Below are 16,965 nucleotides of genomic sequence, written 5' to 3'. Positions count from 1 at the left end.
CCAAGGCACAGACCTCGGAAGGCCAGGCAGACCCAGGCCAGAGCTGGGATTAAGACTAGGGGCTCCCGCAAACTGATCAAGGCCTTTGCAGGCTGGAATCGGAGGTCGAGGGGCTGTGACACCCCTCCAATCCCACCCCATCTCTGAGCCCTGGCTGTGGGGAAGGGTCCTGTCCCCTTCTGTTCTCTCTCTAGCTTCTCCAGAGGATGGAGAGGGCCAGCAACCCTTCAAAGGCTGACAAAGACATACCACATGGTGCAGTAAATGCAAAATGGCACTGCAACCTCAGGGTGAGGAGGCCACGCTCTGGGACCAGAGGGAACCCCGCTAACAGCCGTCTCTCTAGCCCCTCCGCCACCTGCAGGACCTCAGCTCCTTTCTCCTTCAGGAGCATCCACAGTCCTCCTCCCTGTCCTTGGCTCCAGATCAGCTCTGCCTCCTGTCTGCTCCCAGCACCAAGCCCCCTCTTAGCACTCAGCCAGGGGCCTGAGAAAAGCCTCATGTCACCAGCCTGCTGCTTTAGGTGGCTTCCAAACAGTGCAGCTTCCGCAGGTCGGCTTGAGAGCCTCCCCCCGCCCTTCCAGCCTGACCTGTCCATGGCTCAGGCACCCCAAGTTCATATCATCACAGTCCTCCTGGCCCCAACACGCCAGGACTCCAGCCCTGGCACCTGCCTGGGTCCTTAGCTTGAATTACTAGGCTGACCAGACATGCCCTACTCCCCAGCCAACTTAATTACCACCCCCGGGCTCCCTTTCCCAGCATGCACAGGGCCCCGGCTGCCGGAGGGACCTCAGTGGCCTCATGAATACCTTGAGGCCACTTGCTCAGCCTGCACACGTCAGGACACACACTGCTCATCCCAGGGCTAGGCGCAGAATTGGAACGGGGTGCTCAGGAAAGGTTTATAGTTTTGTAAGTTCTTGTGGGGGGTTGTTGTTTGCAAAAGCACCAGGCAGTGGGCTTATCAGCTGTGAACAAGGGCAGTGGCTCTCCTGCCCTCGTGGGCCTCAGCAGAGAGCCAGGCAGTAAAACAAGTGACTGGGTATATAATTTGATGCTGGGCATTACCTGGGGAATGAGGTCCCCGGGCCAGGGCTCAGGCTCAGCCCAGATTGCCAGCTTCCCAAAGGTTCTGGGCATCCACCCACCCACAGCACCTGTGTTGCTGCCTCTGTAGGGATCCCCGATGGGCGGGGACAGGAAGTAGAGGATGAGGAAGGATCCAGTGGCAGCCAGGGTGCACCTGGCCAGTCTCGGCTCTGTCCCCCAAACCCTTCGCAGTTCCCCACTGCCGGTGCCCAGGCCCACACTGCACGCCCTTCTCCCCAGGTGCCTTCCCTCTCCTCCACACTCCACAACAGCCACCGGTGCTGTCCCCACAGCTTCCAGTCCACCTGACAAAGCCCTACCATCCAGGAATACATGATGCCTCCTCCAGCCATGCCCACCCCTGACTCTTCTCCCAGCCTCATCTTTGCTCTCACACTGGACTGCCCCGGGAGCGGGGGGGTGGGGGGGGAGAGGCAGCCAGGCACACATCTCTCCCAGACAAGAAAACTGGGGCACACCTGGGGTCAAACAGGCTGGGCTGAGCCCCAACAGCATCACCTGGGACCCAGCACCCCCTCACCTTTTAACATCTCAGCCTGTCATCTGTCAGCCTTAAAGGATCCAATCTAATGAGCGCCCAGTTCAAGGCCTGGCAGGCACCCAGTGGGCAATGCAATGCCCCCACCCCTGCCCCACGCCAGGACACTGACTCAGCTCCCCTCACACACACATCCCCCTCTGCTCCCTGAAAGGGGAGGCTGCTGGCGACAGGAAGGGCCGGCAGGAGGTGGCAGGATGTGCGGAGGCTGAGGAAGTCCAGGCCAGTGGCGACAGCAGCCAGATCATCACATTCAGGGGGCCAGGGGGTTCCGCCGGCCACGCCCCCCTTCTCCCCAGCAGCCCTGCCGGCTCCTCACCAAGGCACCTGCGCATGCTCAAACACACCCCCTGCTCGGCCTTGCCCCAACCCCAGCCAGGGTAATCAGGCTGCCAAGAGCGTCCCCCAAGGTACCAGCCAGTAATCAAAAGCGGCCCCAACCCTCCCTTCCACCCTATCCTGTCCAGAGACCTGACTGTCCTGGAGCCGCCTTTACAACACGCTTCCCTTAAGCATCAGTTTACCCAGCTGGGCAATGGACTACAGTCAATTTGGCTTGTAGCAACTGAGGCACGAATCTTGACCAGGCTTGGGGGAACCGGGAGAAGGGACGGGCAAAGGCAGATTTCTGCTGCACTAGGTCCCTTCCTTCCCACCGGCCGGCCGGCCCCACCCACGTCCTACCCTAGAACCCGGTTATCCCGCCGCTTCGGGACGCCCTAGGAGGGGCTCCGGAACCTTGGGGTGGGGCAGCCCGGCTCCTGTTCACCCCGCCAGGCGGCAGGCCAGCTTGTCCTGCTGGGTCAGACAACCCAGAGGGGAAGTCCAGGCCAGGCCCACCTCCGCGGTACCCTGGCAGCGAGGGGCACCGGGTGTCCAGCTAGGGGACTGGGAAGATGGGAAAGGGACACCCGAATCTGTCCATGCGAAAGTGAGAAGGGATGGGTGGGGTCACCGGGACCCCTGGAGGTGAGGAAGGGTGTGTGAGCGAGGCTGGGCCAGGTGCGCCGGAGCTGCCCTGTGCCTTTTGGGGTCACTTCCGGAAAGTGAGGCAGGGGCTGTCCGGCGGGGAACGGTTCGGCTCCCCCTCAGGCGGTGGTCGCCCTCCTCCTCCTCGCCTGGGCTGCCCAGAGGGGCAGCCCCGGGGTGGGGGCGCACTCACCGTCATGGCGGCGCCCCGGGGCGACGGGAGCTGCAGGCCGGAAGGTGGAGTGGGCTCTCGGAGTGGGCTCTCGGACTGGGCTCCGCGGCGCGGCCGTCCCGCCGCCGCTGCCCCTCTCGGCTCCCAGCCGCCGCTCGTCTAGCCCTTGGCTTCCCCTTCCCTCATCCCCTTCCCCTACCAAATTCCCAAACAACCAAAAAAAATAACACACCAACCATTTCGTAATACCCTTACTAACCAAATTTATTCTTAACTCCCTCCACACCCTCTCTTGTTTCCCTCTTCTTCCTACAACTCCTTACATAATTCCTTTTTTCTTTTCCACCATATACCTATACTTTCTTTCTCTCATGTCTTCCTTTCTCTCCTTTACGTTATTCTCTTTCTTTCTTCATCGTTTCTTTCTTGTTCACTTGCCTCTCTTTTTATTCCTTAACTTCCCATCTCCCATTTTCCACCTTGCCTTCTGTTTATCTTCCTCCTTACTTATCCTCTCTATTTAACCCATCTCCCTCTCCGCGCTTTTATGGCTCCCCCTTATAATTTGGCTTTTTCCACTCCTCATACCCACTACACCCCTCCCTAAAATTATTATTTCTTTCCACATGAAAAAACACCTTCCCCATATCATTTTCACTTCAAACCCCTCTTTCCCACACAGAAAACCTCTCTTTTTCTCAATCCCACTCACCTATCCCATATCCTACATACATTCACCCTCCCATCCCACAATTACCGACACCCAATCCATCATTATTTACCACACTAGATTTCTACCCCCCCATCTTCACCATTTAAACCACTTCCATATGTCTCCCACAACTACATCATTAACCCTTTCCCCAATTTTACCACAAGCTCAATAATTCATATACCACATATCCAATTTTTATCCCCCATTCATACATACCTTCCCTTAACCCACTCAAAACATATCCAATTATCACCCCCACCTTCCCAATTTTGAAATTTATCTTAACTCTATTATCTTCCATCCATATTTTCAGCGGTCATTCAGGTAACCGCTCCCAGACTGCATGCAGGTGCCTGACTCAGGTGCCATTGAGACATTGTACTATTTCAGTTATTCTGTCTGCTTAGGGTTCACAGGGGCTCTAATGAGCACGATCCCCACTTTACAGGTAGACAAATGGCATCCCCCACTGGCCTTGTCTCCCCCAGGAAGAGTGTAAGGTTAACTCCAGGACCAAGGCCTCTGGCACTTGGTGCCATGTTTCCCATCTGCCCACCGGATCTTAAGCATTCAGTCCTTGGGAGGGTAAATGAAGGGACACCATCGAGGCACCTGCCCAGCAGCCTGGGTCCCTCGCAGCCTCCTGGCCTTTGGGCTTCCCTCTTGTCCCCTAGCTGGGAGGGGGTGGATCAGAAGTACTGCCTGCCCCCAGTTCACCAGCGCCAGCATTTACTCTGCCGCCCTACCCCAGGCAGTTGGCCTCTATCCTGACAAGGCTCCTGCCCACTGTCCCTTATCACACACCAAGTGTACACACTCCAGCTCTCCTGGGACTTCCCAGGATAAGCCAGGTCCCTTGCACTTCCTGCCTGCCAGGTCTAGGGCACTTCTCTTCCTGTTCTCTGTACCCCAAAACTTTCTGTCTCTCTCCATTTCTTTCTCCAAATGGCTGTTTGCCTTCAGGTCTGAGTTCAAGGGACGTCAGAGTACCTAGAGGCTCCTTCCTGCACCTGACTTCTTACAGTGCTCCCTACATTTGTCTATTTCCCCCCCCATCCCCAGGGAGACATCCATGCCATGTTGTAACTGGCTCCATCTTAGTGTCGCCACCTAACTGTGCTCCTCGGGAGCAGGGATGGAGTGGATGTCTGCACATCCAGGACAGATGTGGCACAGCTGCAGGGACTCAGAAGTGAGCTGTTCAACTGGCAGAGACCAGGACCACCTCACACTGGGCCAGCCCAGTCCCAGAGCAATCCTCTGTTGAGAAGGCTCAGCAAAAAAAGATGAGGACCCAAGGCACACAGGGTGGGGGCAGAAAGAGAAGTGGGAGAGTCCAGGCTCTCTGGCTCATGGCCCTGGACTAATTTAAATCAGCCCAAGAGGTGTTTGAAGAAATCCTAAGAGACATCTGGAAGACCCCACTGGCAAATGCGCCCCAACTCCTGCTTTTTCTTATTCCCACCTGAGAGAAGCAGGTGCAGTCAGACTCACCACCAGGCCTCACTTGCTACATCTGTGTAATGGGGGCAATCATCAAAGACTAAGGGCTCCCCATGAAAAGAAGTGCAGGTTCCATGGTCTGCCATGGAGTGCAAGTGCCAGGGTCGAGCCTCCTAAGAGGCTCAGAGCAGTGGAGAGCATAACCAGGTGCGCATGGAGGATATGGCAGTCTATCAGAACCTGCAGGGGATACCTGGCACCACAGAACAAATCAATCAGCTACCCCAGCCATTTGTTGGCAGTGAAACACTGGGCAAATGGAGACTCTAAGGTGGACTAAGTCAATCAGTGGCTTCTGCAGTGACCTCGTTGTACTTGGAATGGCGAGATTGGCAGCAATTCAGAACTGTTGAACTATCAAAACCACTTGGGCAAGACCCTCAGAGCATGCCTCATGTTGGGGACCTGGGATGGGTTGGGAGACTGGGTGGGGCTTCTCCCTTTATCTCCCCCTTTAACCCAGATACAGGAAAAAATGTGGAAATAATAGTCTTACCCACTTTTCTATAGCCCTTGAACCTTTGTGCCCTAAATGACTATGTGAAGATTGTCAAAAATGAAGAAAAAAAAAAAAAAGACTTGGGTCCAGTGGCGTGGCCTCGCCTTGAACGCGCCGGGATCCCATATAGGCGCTGGTTCTAGTCCTAGCAGGTCCACTTCCCATCCAGCTCCCTGCCTGTGGCCTGGGAAAGCAGTCGAGGACGGCCCAAGGCCTTGGGACCCTGCACCCACATGGGAGACCCAGAAGAGGTTCCTGGTTCCCAGCTTCAGATCGGCACAGCACTGGCCATTGCAGTCACTTGGGGAGTGAATCATCGGACGGAAGATCTTCCTCTCTGTCTCTCTTGTCTCTGTATATCTGACTTTGTAATAAAAATAAATCAATCTTTAAACATAAATAAATAAAAGAAAAACAATTTTTAAAGGAAGGAAAAAAAAAGACTAAGGGCTCCAAGGAGGCCCTCTGGTGACGCATATGGGGATGGCTAGGTGGATCTGTCAACACTTAGCTCTGAGTTCAGCCAGCACCCAGTGAGACTCTTAGTTCTGTCCTTTGTCCCTTATGTGACTTGAGAAAGAGGAATTTCTTCTCCAAGCTTCTTCTGCACAGCCTGGATCTAAAGGTGGCAAGGATCTGTGTGATCAAGCGTGCCATGTACTGCACCATGACACCAGGCATACAGTGGGCACACAATAGGCTGGCACTGTGGGGCAGAGACACCAGCATCCCATGTCGGAGTACCAGCTGTAGTCCTGGCTGCTCCATTTCCTATCCAGGACCCTGCTAGCTCACCTGGGAAGCAGTGAAGGAGGCTGGTTTAACCACCTGGTTCTCTGTCATCCATATGGGAGACCAGGGTGGAATTCCTGGCTCCTGGTTTTAGCCTGGTCAAGACCTGCCGTTGTGGCCGTTTGGGGAGGGAACCAGCAGTTGAAGTTCTCTCTCCAAGTCTCCTTCTCTCTGTCACTCTAATTTTCAAATAAGTAAATCTATTTTTAAAAAAATAATAATTGGGGCCCGGCGCAGTGGCGCAAGTGGTTAAGGTCCTCACCTAGCACGCCTGGGATCCCATATGGGCGCCGGTTCTAATCCCGGCAGCCCCGCTTCCCTTCCAGCTCCCTGCCTGTGGCCTGGGAAAGCAGTCGAGGACGGCCCAAAGCTTTGGGACCCTGCACCCACGTGGGAGACCCGGAAGAGGCTCCTGGCTTCGGATTGGCATAGTATCGGCCGTTGCGCTCACTTGGGGAGTGAATCATCGGACGGAAGATCTTCCTCTCTGTCTCTTCTCCTCTCTGTATATCTGCCTTTCCAATAAAAACATAATAAAAATAAATCTTTAAAAAAAATAATAATAATTGCTAGTTGGGGCTGGTACTGTGGCAGAGTGGGTTAAGTCAAGGCCTGTAGCCTGCATCCCATATGGACACTGGTTTGAGTCCTAGCTGTTCTACTTCTAGTCCAGTATCCTGCTGATGTGCTGGGGAAGCAGAAGATCGCTCAAGTGCTTGGAACCCTGTTCCCACGTGGGAGAGCAGGAAGAAGTTCCAAGCTCCTGGCTTCTCCCTGACAGAGTCCCAACTGTTGCAGTCATTTGGGGAGTAAACCCTCAGATGGAAGATCTCTCCCTCATGTGTGTGTGTCCTGTCTCTCTATAACTCTGCCTTTCAAATAAATAAATTAGTTTAAAAAAATAGTTGCTTGTTTTCATCATCATCCTAGCTTTCTTTCCTCCACTTCTCTCCTTGTTCTCCCTACCAAGAATTTCCTTGCCTTGTAGTTAGCCTGACCAGGTAACTATGCCCATAGCTAGAAGGTTCCACCCTGCCCGTCAGACAGCCATGCCTGCCTGAGTAAGTGCCTAGTCCCCAAGTACGGCCCCCGGAAGCCAGGAATGGGTGGGAAAGTTCATGTTTGAAAGCCCTCCCCCGCCAACCCCACCAGCCCTGTGTATCCCAAATCCCTGAGCACCAATGATGTGGATTTGGACTGCAGTCCTGCCCCCATCTGGGGATAAGAGTGAGCAATTTCTTACTACCCCAGCAGTGCCAACCCAGGCAAGTTGGCTCCCCACCCTAGGCCTCACTTTCCTCCTTGGGGCAATGGATGTGTTATCCCAAAGTGTCTGGCTAAGTACCAGCAGCAGAGCCCAAAGTGGTCCAAGAGCGAGCCTGCAGCCCCTGCGGGAGAGCTAGGCCCCTCCTCTCGCAGGGCAAAGCGGGCCAAGGGGGCAAGTCACAGCTGCTTCCCCACCCTGCCCTTGAGACACCCCAGACATAGGCTGTGTTGACAGCTCTCTCCGGGCAGGGGGTGGCTTACGTAACGCCAGATGTTTGTGAACCTGGCTCAGCCCCAGATCTGAGCCATGCTCCGCAATCCCAGAGTCCCTTGCAGGCCTCCCTCCCTCTGCCCATTCCCGCCCCTCCTCCCTCAGCCCCAACCTGGCTCCCTATAGCCCAGGGCTGGGGAGAAGCTGCTGACTGGACACTTGGCTTCAGTTCAGATAGATCATTCAGCCACCCACCCCTGCCCTGCACCCCAAGGTGATGCAAGTGCATGAGCTCCGCCTCCTTCCCTGCCCCCCACATCCCTTTCTCCCCTCTACTCCCCGTCAGCCTACCCTTTGCCACCTGAGGACCCCCAGAGACAGCAGGAACGGATTGAACAGCGTGGGCCGGTCCCCCGGCATCCGCCATGAGGTCACCAGTCGGCCCTTGAGTGAGCTCCCAGCCTTGCCCTCTGCCGGCCTCTGGTCTGCCTGTCAAACAGGGTCCTGTGTTGGCCCCAAGGTACCTTGGGCCAAGTGCATCCCTGCCCACCGCAAAGGCCCAGGGTTTCCATCTTCCTCCCCTCCTGCAGTTGCCAAGAAAAGACCTCACTGGGGTCAGCACTGGCTCACAGAAGGCTAAGCAGTCACCTGAATCCTGGCTGCTTCACTTCCTATCCAGCTCCCTCCTTATGTGTCTGGGGAAACACTGGAGGATGGCTCAATTGCTTGAACCCCTTGCACCCACTTGGGAGATCCAGAAGAAGCCCCTGACTTCAGACTGGCCCAGCCCTGGGCACTGCAGTCATTTGCAAAGCGAATCAATAGATGGAAGATCTCTTTCTGTGTCTGTCACTCTGTCTTTCAAGCAAATACATTATTATTTTTTTAAATATCTTACTAAGTCGGTCCCACTACTTTGTGTTTGATGGGACTGCTAGGCTCAATGCCCTGCGGGCATGAACCTTGCTCCCTGAAGTCAAGCCACAAGTTGGTAGAGTGGCAGGAAGGCAGCCTGCAATGGGGTGTACGGGCTGGGAGGCAGAGGGGGATCTTCAGCCACAGTGCTTGCAGATTGCTTTGCATTGGCTTCCAAGGTTAAACAAGCCTGAATTCAACATCTTAACACACACCCCATTTCTCCTGAGCTATCTAACGATGCAGATCCTTTAGGGCCCTCTGGAGCTCCAGGGTGACACAAGTGCCCCCTTCCCTCCCATCCTGCCCCAAGCCTGCTCTTGTCACCTTTGTTACCTGCCTGGCCTTCAGGGCCTTGGGTTAGTGACCCCAGCTTAAAGGAAAGGAATCAATCACAGACTTTTACAGACACCCCCCCAACCCCAGCAGGGTCCCCAGAAACTTCCTTTGGCCTTATCCTTACCAGGTAAACTGAGGGCTTGCCCACAGCCACCCATGTGGCAAAGTCCCAAATCCCAGTACAGGTTCACAAGGGCATTGGTGGTGGGGCACCATGGCATGTGGCACTGTGTCCCTACCCCAGGCTCCACATTCATCCCCCACCCCCATCCAGGCACCAGGAGTGAGTAAGTGAGGGAGGGAGGGAGGCAGTTAGCAACTGGGTCCAGCCAAGGCAATCTAAGAGTGGATGGGGAGGTATTCTGTGTTGTTGGAGACTAGACAGGCCCCATGTGGCCATTTCCTCTTTGTTCATAAGCCTCGGGCACCAGGAAGTATGAAGCAATCACCCCAAAAGAAGAACGAGCTTGTCAGGGCCTCCACAGAGCCCTGGGAGCCTCTTGGTGACCAGAGGACCATCTTACCCCCAACCCCAATGTCACAGGTGGGAAGACTGGCTCAGCCAACAGTTTGTGGGTGCTGCCTGGGTGAAGTCCAGCAACAGAGCAGGGCGGAGCGGAGAAGCCACGTGGGCAGCAGTGGTCATGCAAAGGGAACACTGGGGCTCAGTGCCAAGAGCCCTGGGTTCTAAGTGTGAACTAGACTGCCACCAATTGACGGATTGCCAACTGCACAGGGAGGGGCTGGATGAAACACCCCACCTCCCCCCAGCTCTGCTTACCAGCAGGGTCTGACTTGGCAGGGGTTTTAGCATCACCACCCAGATAGCCCACACATACACTGTGGCTTCTCTGGACAGCAGGACACGGAAACAGTGCTTCGTGTCTACCTCCCTGTGCCGTCCCGCTGTGCTGGGCTCTGACCTCACACACCCCCCACCCAGCAAAGGCGTGGACTGATGGGAAGAGTCTGTTTGGCAGGTGGTGGGGAGGGCGGGGCTGAGTTGCACGCTCCAGCTCCGGCACTCATCTCTTCCACTTCCAGGCCCCTGGAGACCCTCCAAGCTCGGGCCTGCTCCACCTTCAGCTCCCAGAAGCCTTCCACTTTCTCTCAGCCCGGCCCGGCCCTTGAGAACTGGAAGAACCTGGCTTGCAGAGACCACGGTCTAACTGCTGCTTGCCTGGGGGAAAGGCAATGAGTACACAGGGAGCTGGAAGCAAAGTGCCAGGCTCCTGACCCCCAGGCCACAGACAAGGTTGCCCTATGGCCCAGCTCCCCTACAGCCAGCCCCTCTTCTCAGGACCCCGTCTTGCATATGATGACCCCATGGCAGTCAACCATGTGAGAGCTCAGCCTAGCCTTCCTCTGGCCTAATTTTCCCCTCTTGTGTCTGAACTATGTGCCCATGCCCAGGACCCAACTACCGAGTCAGCTTGCTTCTGGTCAGTCGGCACGTCTTGGTCTCTGCTTGGAGCCTCTGCCTCTTTAGGTTCTTCTGGCTGGAACTGGAGATGAAAAAGAACCCAGCTTAGTTCAGGTTCCACCCATATGGGGTCCATCCCTCCACTCACCTCCTTCCTCATCCACCCACCTATATCACCCACCAATCCAACATGTTTCCAGCACCCAGCATCAAGAGATCCGCATGCCTAGCCAACAACCATTCTACGTTACTCACCCTCTTATATGTCCAACATCCATCCTTGTTGACTCATTCATAGCTCCAACCTGTCATTCATCATGTACCAAGCCATCAAACCTCCACTCATCCAGCCACACATCCTTCCAACACTCATTCATTGTCCAACATTTCTCCATCCATGCACTATCCATCTGTCCACTCATTACCATACTCACCCTTCATCTAAGCAACACCCATCAACCTTCCATCATCCATCCATCATTCGCCTGTTCATCATCCATCCAACATCTATTATCTATCCATCCCCCATCTCTCATCTCCCCATTGCCCTCCCCCTACCTTCTCTCTACTTCCCACACATACTTGGAAATCCATGTATTCCCTGAACCCACTTAAACTGAGCTACCTCAGCAGGTGTTTGGCAAGTGAAGAAGGAAAGGAAGAGCATCCTACCCAGTAGGAATGGCATGTACCCAGACAGGGAGCATGTAGAGGAGCAGCCAGCATTCCCACAGGACCTAGGCCATGCCTCTGCTCTGTTATTTGCTATGAAATGTCCTTAAGCACCCACTGCTGCTGCCTCTGCCCCAGTCTGTCACCACCTCCCAGCCTTCCAGAGACCCCTGGGAAGGATGGCCCACTGACAAACTGCACTGTGGTAGTTAAGAAGCCTGGACACAGCAGGCTTGTTTCTCACAACTTCAGCCTAGTGAGTTGGAGCCTGAATTATCCTCATCCATAAAGGGGGGACAGTGGACACTACAGCACGTAAGAGCTGGCACCTGGTGAGCATTGATTTCTGCAAGCCTGTGTCACCCCCGGAGGAGGCGGCATTGGGCCACTTCTGTGCATCAGCGGGCTGAGAAGGATTTGGATGTGCAAACAGAGGGAAGCAGCTGGTCCCATTTAAAAGAGGGAAGCCGAGACCCAGCAAGACTGAGTGTGCAGAAGCACACACTATGTTCCTTGGTGAGCCAGGGGGCTCTCCCCTCTGCCACTCCATCCTCAGTTAGCACCACAGTACTGCCTGTTGGGCAGGCCCCTGAAGGCCAGCTCAAGCCAGGGGCACTGTTGTCCCATGTTGGAGTGGAAGGGGTCAGTGAGGCTGCCCTGGACTCCGCGAAGGGAGGGGATACAACAAGATGTGAGCCACCACATCCAAATCAAGCCAGGTGTTGCGGGACCCACAGGGGGATGGGCCTGGCCCAAATGTCTGGCGTGAGGCCCAGTGACCTGTGCTGAGCAGCCCAGGGCTCCGGCCTCCCAGGTTGCAGGTGGCTTAACTCGCTCTCTCTCTTCAATGTAGGGAAGGAATGCCTTTCTCCTTGGGTTACCATGGAGACCGAGTGGGGAAAGTACACATAAAACATTCAGATCTAGGGCTGGGCTGGGCCACCCACAGGACACATGCTCAGAGAGGTGCAAGCCAGGGCCAGCACTGTCTACCTTGGTGCAGGCTTGGTTAGCAGGGAGGGTCCGGTCCAAGTCTCAGACTGGGTTGGGTATAGGAGATGAGACAGGCTATGCCAATTCTGCGGGGCAGGGAACCACTCACCTCTGCTGTGGCCGAGCTGGGCAGGTCTGTGTCACTGCTACTCCCCAGTTGGCCCATCTCTTCCAGTTCAGCCACTGCTGAGGTCTCTGGTTCGCTTGTTGCTTGAGTCTTTGGCCACTGGGTGGAGGTGCAGGCAGGGCTGGGTGGCTGAGTCGGGCTCCTGACCCACTGCCCAGGGCTGTGTCCGTTGATGAGAGTGGTTTTGGCCCACCCTTCAGGCTGCCTGTGTGATTCCAGTTCTGGGGCATCGTTTGTGTCAGGAGGACCGAGCTCTGGGCCAGAGGCCTTAGCTGGGTCATCCCAATAGCCAGCTGGGCCCTTGTGGGGCAACCGAGCCTGTAGGAGCTCCAGGAGGCCTTCCCAATTGAGCCGCGGGAGCCGGGCCCAGGCCCCCTCTCCAGGCTCCTGGAGAAGGCCCAGCAGATCTCTCCAGTCAAGTTCAGGGTGCGGCTCAGGGCTGTGTGGCTGTGGGCAAACTCCCTCACCCCCCCAGCCCGTGGCAGAGGGTGTCCTGGACCCTTGGGGTGGTGTGACTTCCTCTGGGCCTACCCAGGGTGTCTCCGCGGAACTCAGAGACTGGCGGGGGCCAGGCAGCTCCTGTAGACTGTCCCAGCTCCTGGGGGCCGGTAACTCCTCCCAGGCCTCCAATTGCCCCCAACTTGTGCTAGGTGGGCCTCCCCACATTCCTTCTGGGGCTCTGGAGGCTCCGGGACCCAGACCTTCCTCCCCAGTGCTCCAGCTCCTTTCCAGATGTCGGTGAGGGCCCTGGGCCCGTGGCAGCTCCCCGTGACCCTGCCACGCTGCTGCAGGCTGTTGAGGACCAGCTTGGCTACTCTCTAATGGCTTCTCCCTCTCACAGCGGCCGACTGTCGTCCTGGGAGCTGGTGTGGTCCCCTGAAGACGTTGCTCTCCCTCAAGCCACCTCTCAGGACTCCTGGAACTGGAGAGTTGTGCTCGGCTCCGCCTAGCCGGGTCCGCTTGCTTGGCAGGTGGCTTGGTCACCTGAGGACAAGATGAAAGACGGGTAAGGTCTCAGGGTCCCTAGCTTAGGGGGTCATTATCTTGTCTTAAGGGATGGGAAGGGTGCAGCCATGCCCTTAGCAGCCTGGGTCTGTGCAGGTGGATGAATGCAGGGCAGGAAGAGGTCTCCTGGTCTTCTGTCCCGGGTCACCTCTTTCCCCGTCACCCGTATCGCTCAGTTCTAGAAAGAGATCTGCAAGGAGCTGCTCACTTTCTGGGCTCCTCCACCCCCACAGGGAGATATTGATTCCCGCCTGGGCTATCAGGTGCCCGAGTTTCCAGTGCCAGCATCTGCTTCCTCCAGGGCAGGCTTTGTGCTCTTTAGATATAAATCCCCACCCTGAGAGATGTGAGCACCCCTACATTTTGCCAAAAGCTGCCAGCCCTGGGGGAGAGGGGAGAGCTGGACAGCCATGCCCAGGGTGGGTGAAACATGGCCATCCTGGAGGGGAGCAGGGCCAGTGGGCAGTGGGGGAGGTTGAGGCATGGCTGGCCGTGCTCACCTGCCTGCTGAGGGTTGGGCTGGACTGTCTTCGGAGTAGCTGGCTCTGAGCTTGGCTGGGCTGCTGGGACCATCCCTCTTCTCGAGCCTGGAAGGCCCCCGGCGCCTCAGACTTCCTAGGAGCAAAGGCATGCCCTCCTCTGAGGACCTTGGGGACCCTCCCCCTCCCCCAGCACACCAGACCCTCCCCTCTCACCCCTGATAGGAGGGCCTCAGTTTTCCCCTTCTGTGAAACAAAGATGCCGAGTGCTACCCTCTGCTATCTCCTGTGGCTGGTGTGAAGAAGCTGGGTGGGGAAAGGGCGGGTGAGCAAGTGAGAGTGCAGGGGCACAGACCTTGGCCGTGGTAATCCCGTCTTAGTGCTTCCTGTCACTAGCCACCACCCACCAGCAGCCCAGAAGAAGATCAGACTGATCCTTGTGGGAAGTGAGATTTATTGAGCGCCTACTGTGTACCAGGTCTTTACGCATACGATCAGAAGCAAGGGCAAGGATGGATTGAGCTTCTCCCAAGTTGCAGGTGCCAAGCACTTGCATGCACGGTCCCATTTCATCCCTATAAACCATGCCGTGGAGAACAAGTACTGTGGAAAGCAGCAGACTCCCACATGCCATTCTTTCTGTCTGTCCCTTCTCATATGACACATATGTTATTCTCAGGCCCCACTTTGTTCCGCTCCCCCAGTGCCAACTAGAATTCCAGCTCTGAGCTGGGAATACCTGAAGCCATCCTGGTGGTTGGCATAAGTGCTCTTAGTGAGAGCAGAAGGAAGAAGGTTACCCTTGCCAGCAACTCCAAAGGGTTACTGCCAACTGTCCCGGCAGAGGTCATGTCTACACTATCCAGACTTCCACAAATAGCCTCTAACCTGAGCAGCAAATCCCCAGCTTGCTTAATAATTGGTAGCCATGACTATTAATGTTTAACGTGCTATCTCTGTGAGACAGGGAGGCCAAACGGAACATGGACACACCCCTTCCTGGCCAGTGTGAAGGGCTATGGCAGAGAACCAAACAGAGCCCAGCTTGATCCAAATCAACAACTGAAGCTCAGCTCTGGCAGCCGATCCCAAATAGGTGGAGGAACCCAAAAGAGCTGGTGCTCCTTAGCCCAAGAACAGGGCAACAGGAGGCTCTGCCCAGGGCCAGGCTGCCCTGCTCCTGGCAGTGGGCCACAGAGAGGATGACAGATATGAGCCTGGGTGGTCGGTGTGGTCCTGTGGCTGTGGCCAATAGCTGGAGATCCGGATGCATGATGTCATGGGATTCCTGACAGCTGCCTCTGGGTTGGGGAGCAGGGAGCCCCAGTTCCCCAGAAATGCTCCTCACTTGCCGGATCCAACTTCTAAATCTGATTTTGGGGACAGCATAGCCTCCCTCTCTTATAAGAAGTTCTCAAACCATCTCCATCTGGTTTAATGATCTTGTTTTCCTTCCCTTTCTGCCCCCTGCCCAGCAAGGAGGAGACACAGGCATGAGGGCCCCGAGAAGATGCCGAGACCCCAACAGAGACACTTTTCGGATGCTGGAGCAACAGCATCACAGCATCCCCTTGGACCCCCGTCCCTGAGGGCTGGCATAACCACATCAAAAATGACCAAGCAAACACGTGACCTGCAGAAGCTAAGATGGACTTTGGCCTCAAGCGAGGGTTGGAAGATCAAAGCTGTCAGTGAAGAAAATAGAAAAGTGAATGCAAGAGGCCACAGAATGTTTAGAGATTACCAAGGCATCAGTACAAAAAACAAGCTCTCAGGCCAGAGGCCAGGCCGTTTTGAGAAGTGGAAGCTGACCCTTTAAGAAGACTGCCCCATGCTTGGGACTGGCATGGAGGCATAGCAGGCTAACCCTCCACTGCAATAGCAGCATCCAATTGGACAGGGTTGGAGTCCCAGGTCATAAGCATCCTGGAACATCCTGCAAGATGACGGGGCAGATACAACGACACTGACTCCTTGCAGAAACATTAAATTCCCCTCCAGCTCCCTGCATGTGGCCTGGGAAAGCAGCAAAGGAGGGCCCAAAGCCTTGGGATCCTGCATCCACATGGCAGACCCAGAAAGAAGCTGCTGGCTTTGGGTCAGCTCAGCTCTGGCTGTTGTGGCCATTTGGGGAGTGAACCAGTGGATGCAAGATCTCAATCTCTCTAAATCTGCCATTCAAATAAATAAATAAATAAATCTTAAAAAGTTTTCATCTACTTGGGAAAAAGGTAATAGGGGAAAAAAATAACTATTCAGTAAAAAAAAAAATAATCTAATTGGAAGGTAATAATCTACCTCAAAGAAAGCAGAATAAGGGTCTAGCGGCTAAAGTCCTCGCCTTTCATGTGCCAGGATCCCATATGGACACTGGTTCTGGTCCCAGTGGCCCCACTTCCCATCCAGCTCTCTGCTTGTGGCCTGAGAAAACAGTCGAGGATGGCCCAAAGCCTTGGGACCCTACACCCATGTGGGAGACCCAGAAGAAGCTCCTGGCTCTGGATCGGCTCAGCTCCAGCCATTGTGGCCACTTGGGGAGTGAATCATCAGATGGAAGATTTTCCTCTCTGTCTTTCCTTCTCTTTGTATATCTGTATTCCTAATTTTTAAAATCTTTAAAAAAAAAGGTAGAATAAGATCTATGGAAGTAATTTTATAAAAATAAGTCCTTAGTTAAAGCATACACATATTCCTAATTTCTAGTATAGACTATTTATCTCTCTAAAAGTCCTGGGCGAGTGTGGAAAAAAAACCAAAACTTTGACTTAAAGATCTTAGCATCAGAGCTGGTGGTGTTGTAAGCAGGTAGAGCCGCTGCCTATGATATCAGCATCCCATATAGACACGGGTTCGAGTCCTGCTTGTTTCACTTCACATCCAGCTCTCTGTTAACACACCTGGGACAGCAGTGGGAGGTGACCCAAGTGCTTGGGCCCTGCACCCATATGGGAAACCCAGAAGAAGCTCCAGGCTCTTGGCCTCAGCCTGCCCCCCTGCGGTCCTTGTGGCCATTTGGGGAGTGAGGCCAGCAGATGAAAATCTCTCTCTTTCTCTCTGTAACTCTTCCTTCCAAAATAATTTGATGAGTGCCAGGGACTCCTTGGATGGAAAGGGGACGGTGCTTCCTGGAAAAGGACAGCTGAGAGACAGAGCCTCTCATAGCAATTCAGCGCTAGGACAGACAGGGGACCTAGCGGGAGGAGGTCAAGAGGGTCTTAAACCCTGGAACATCAC

General features: G+C 55.1%; 1 protein-coding gene across 1 annotated transcript in view; it reads right to left on the bottom strand.

Moving 5' to 3' along the window:
- Window positions 1–16,965, bottom strand: part of LOC121161617 (TRIO and F-actin binding protein) — a 48,416-nt gene that overhangs the window by 16,414 nt on the left and 15,037 nt on the right. The window contains exons 9-12 of the mRNA XM_040988129.1: window positions 13,753–13,867; window positions 12,230–13,231; window positions 10,457–10,537; window positions 8,130–8,267 (exon numbers count right to left, since the gene is read on the bottom strand). Of these exons, the coding sequence (XP_040844063.1) occupies window positions 8,130–8,267; window positions 10,457–10,537; window positions 12,230–13,231; window positions 13,753–13,867 (1,336 nt within the window). The remainder of the gene's footprint in view (window positions 1–8,129; window positions 8,268–10,456; window positions 10,538–12,229; window positions 13,232–13,752; window positions 13,868–16,965) is intronic.

Source organism: Ochotona curzoniae, unplaced genomic scaffold (assembly GCF_017591425.1).
Source record: "Ochotona curzoniae isolate NIBS_2020 unplaced genomic scaffold, NIBS_Ocur_1.0 contig_1014, whole genome shotgun sequence".
Lineage (NCBI taxonomy): Eukaryota > Metazoa > Chordata > Mammalia > Lagomorpha > Ochotonidae > Ochotona > Ochotona curzoniae.
This window is presented reverse-complemented; position numbering and strand designations above follow the sequence as displayed.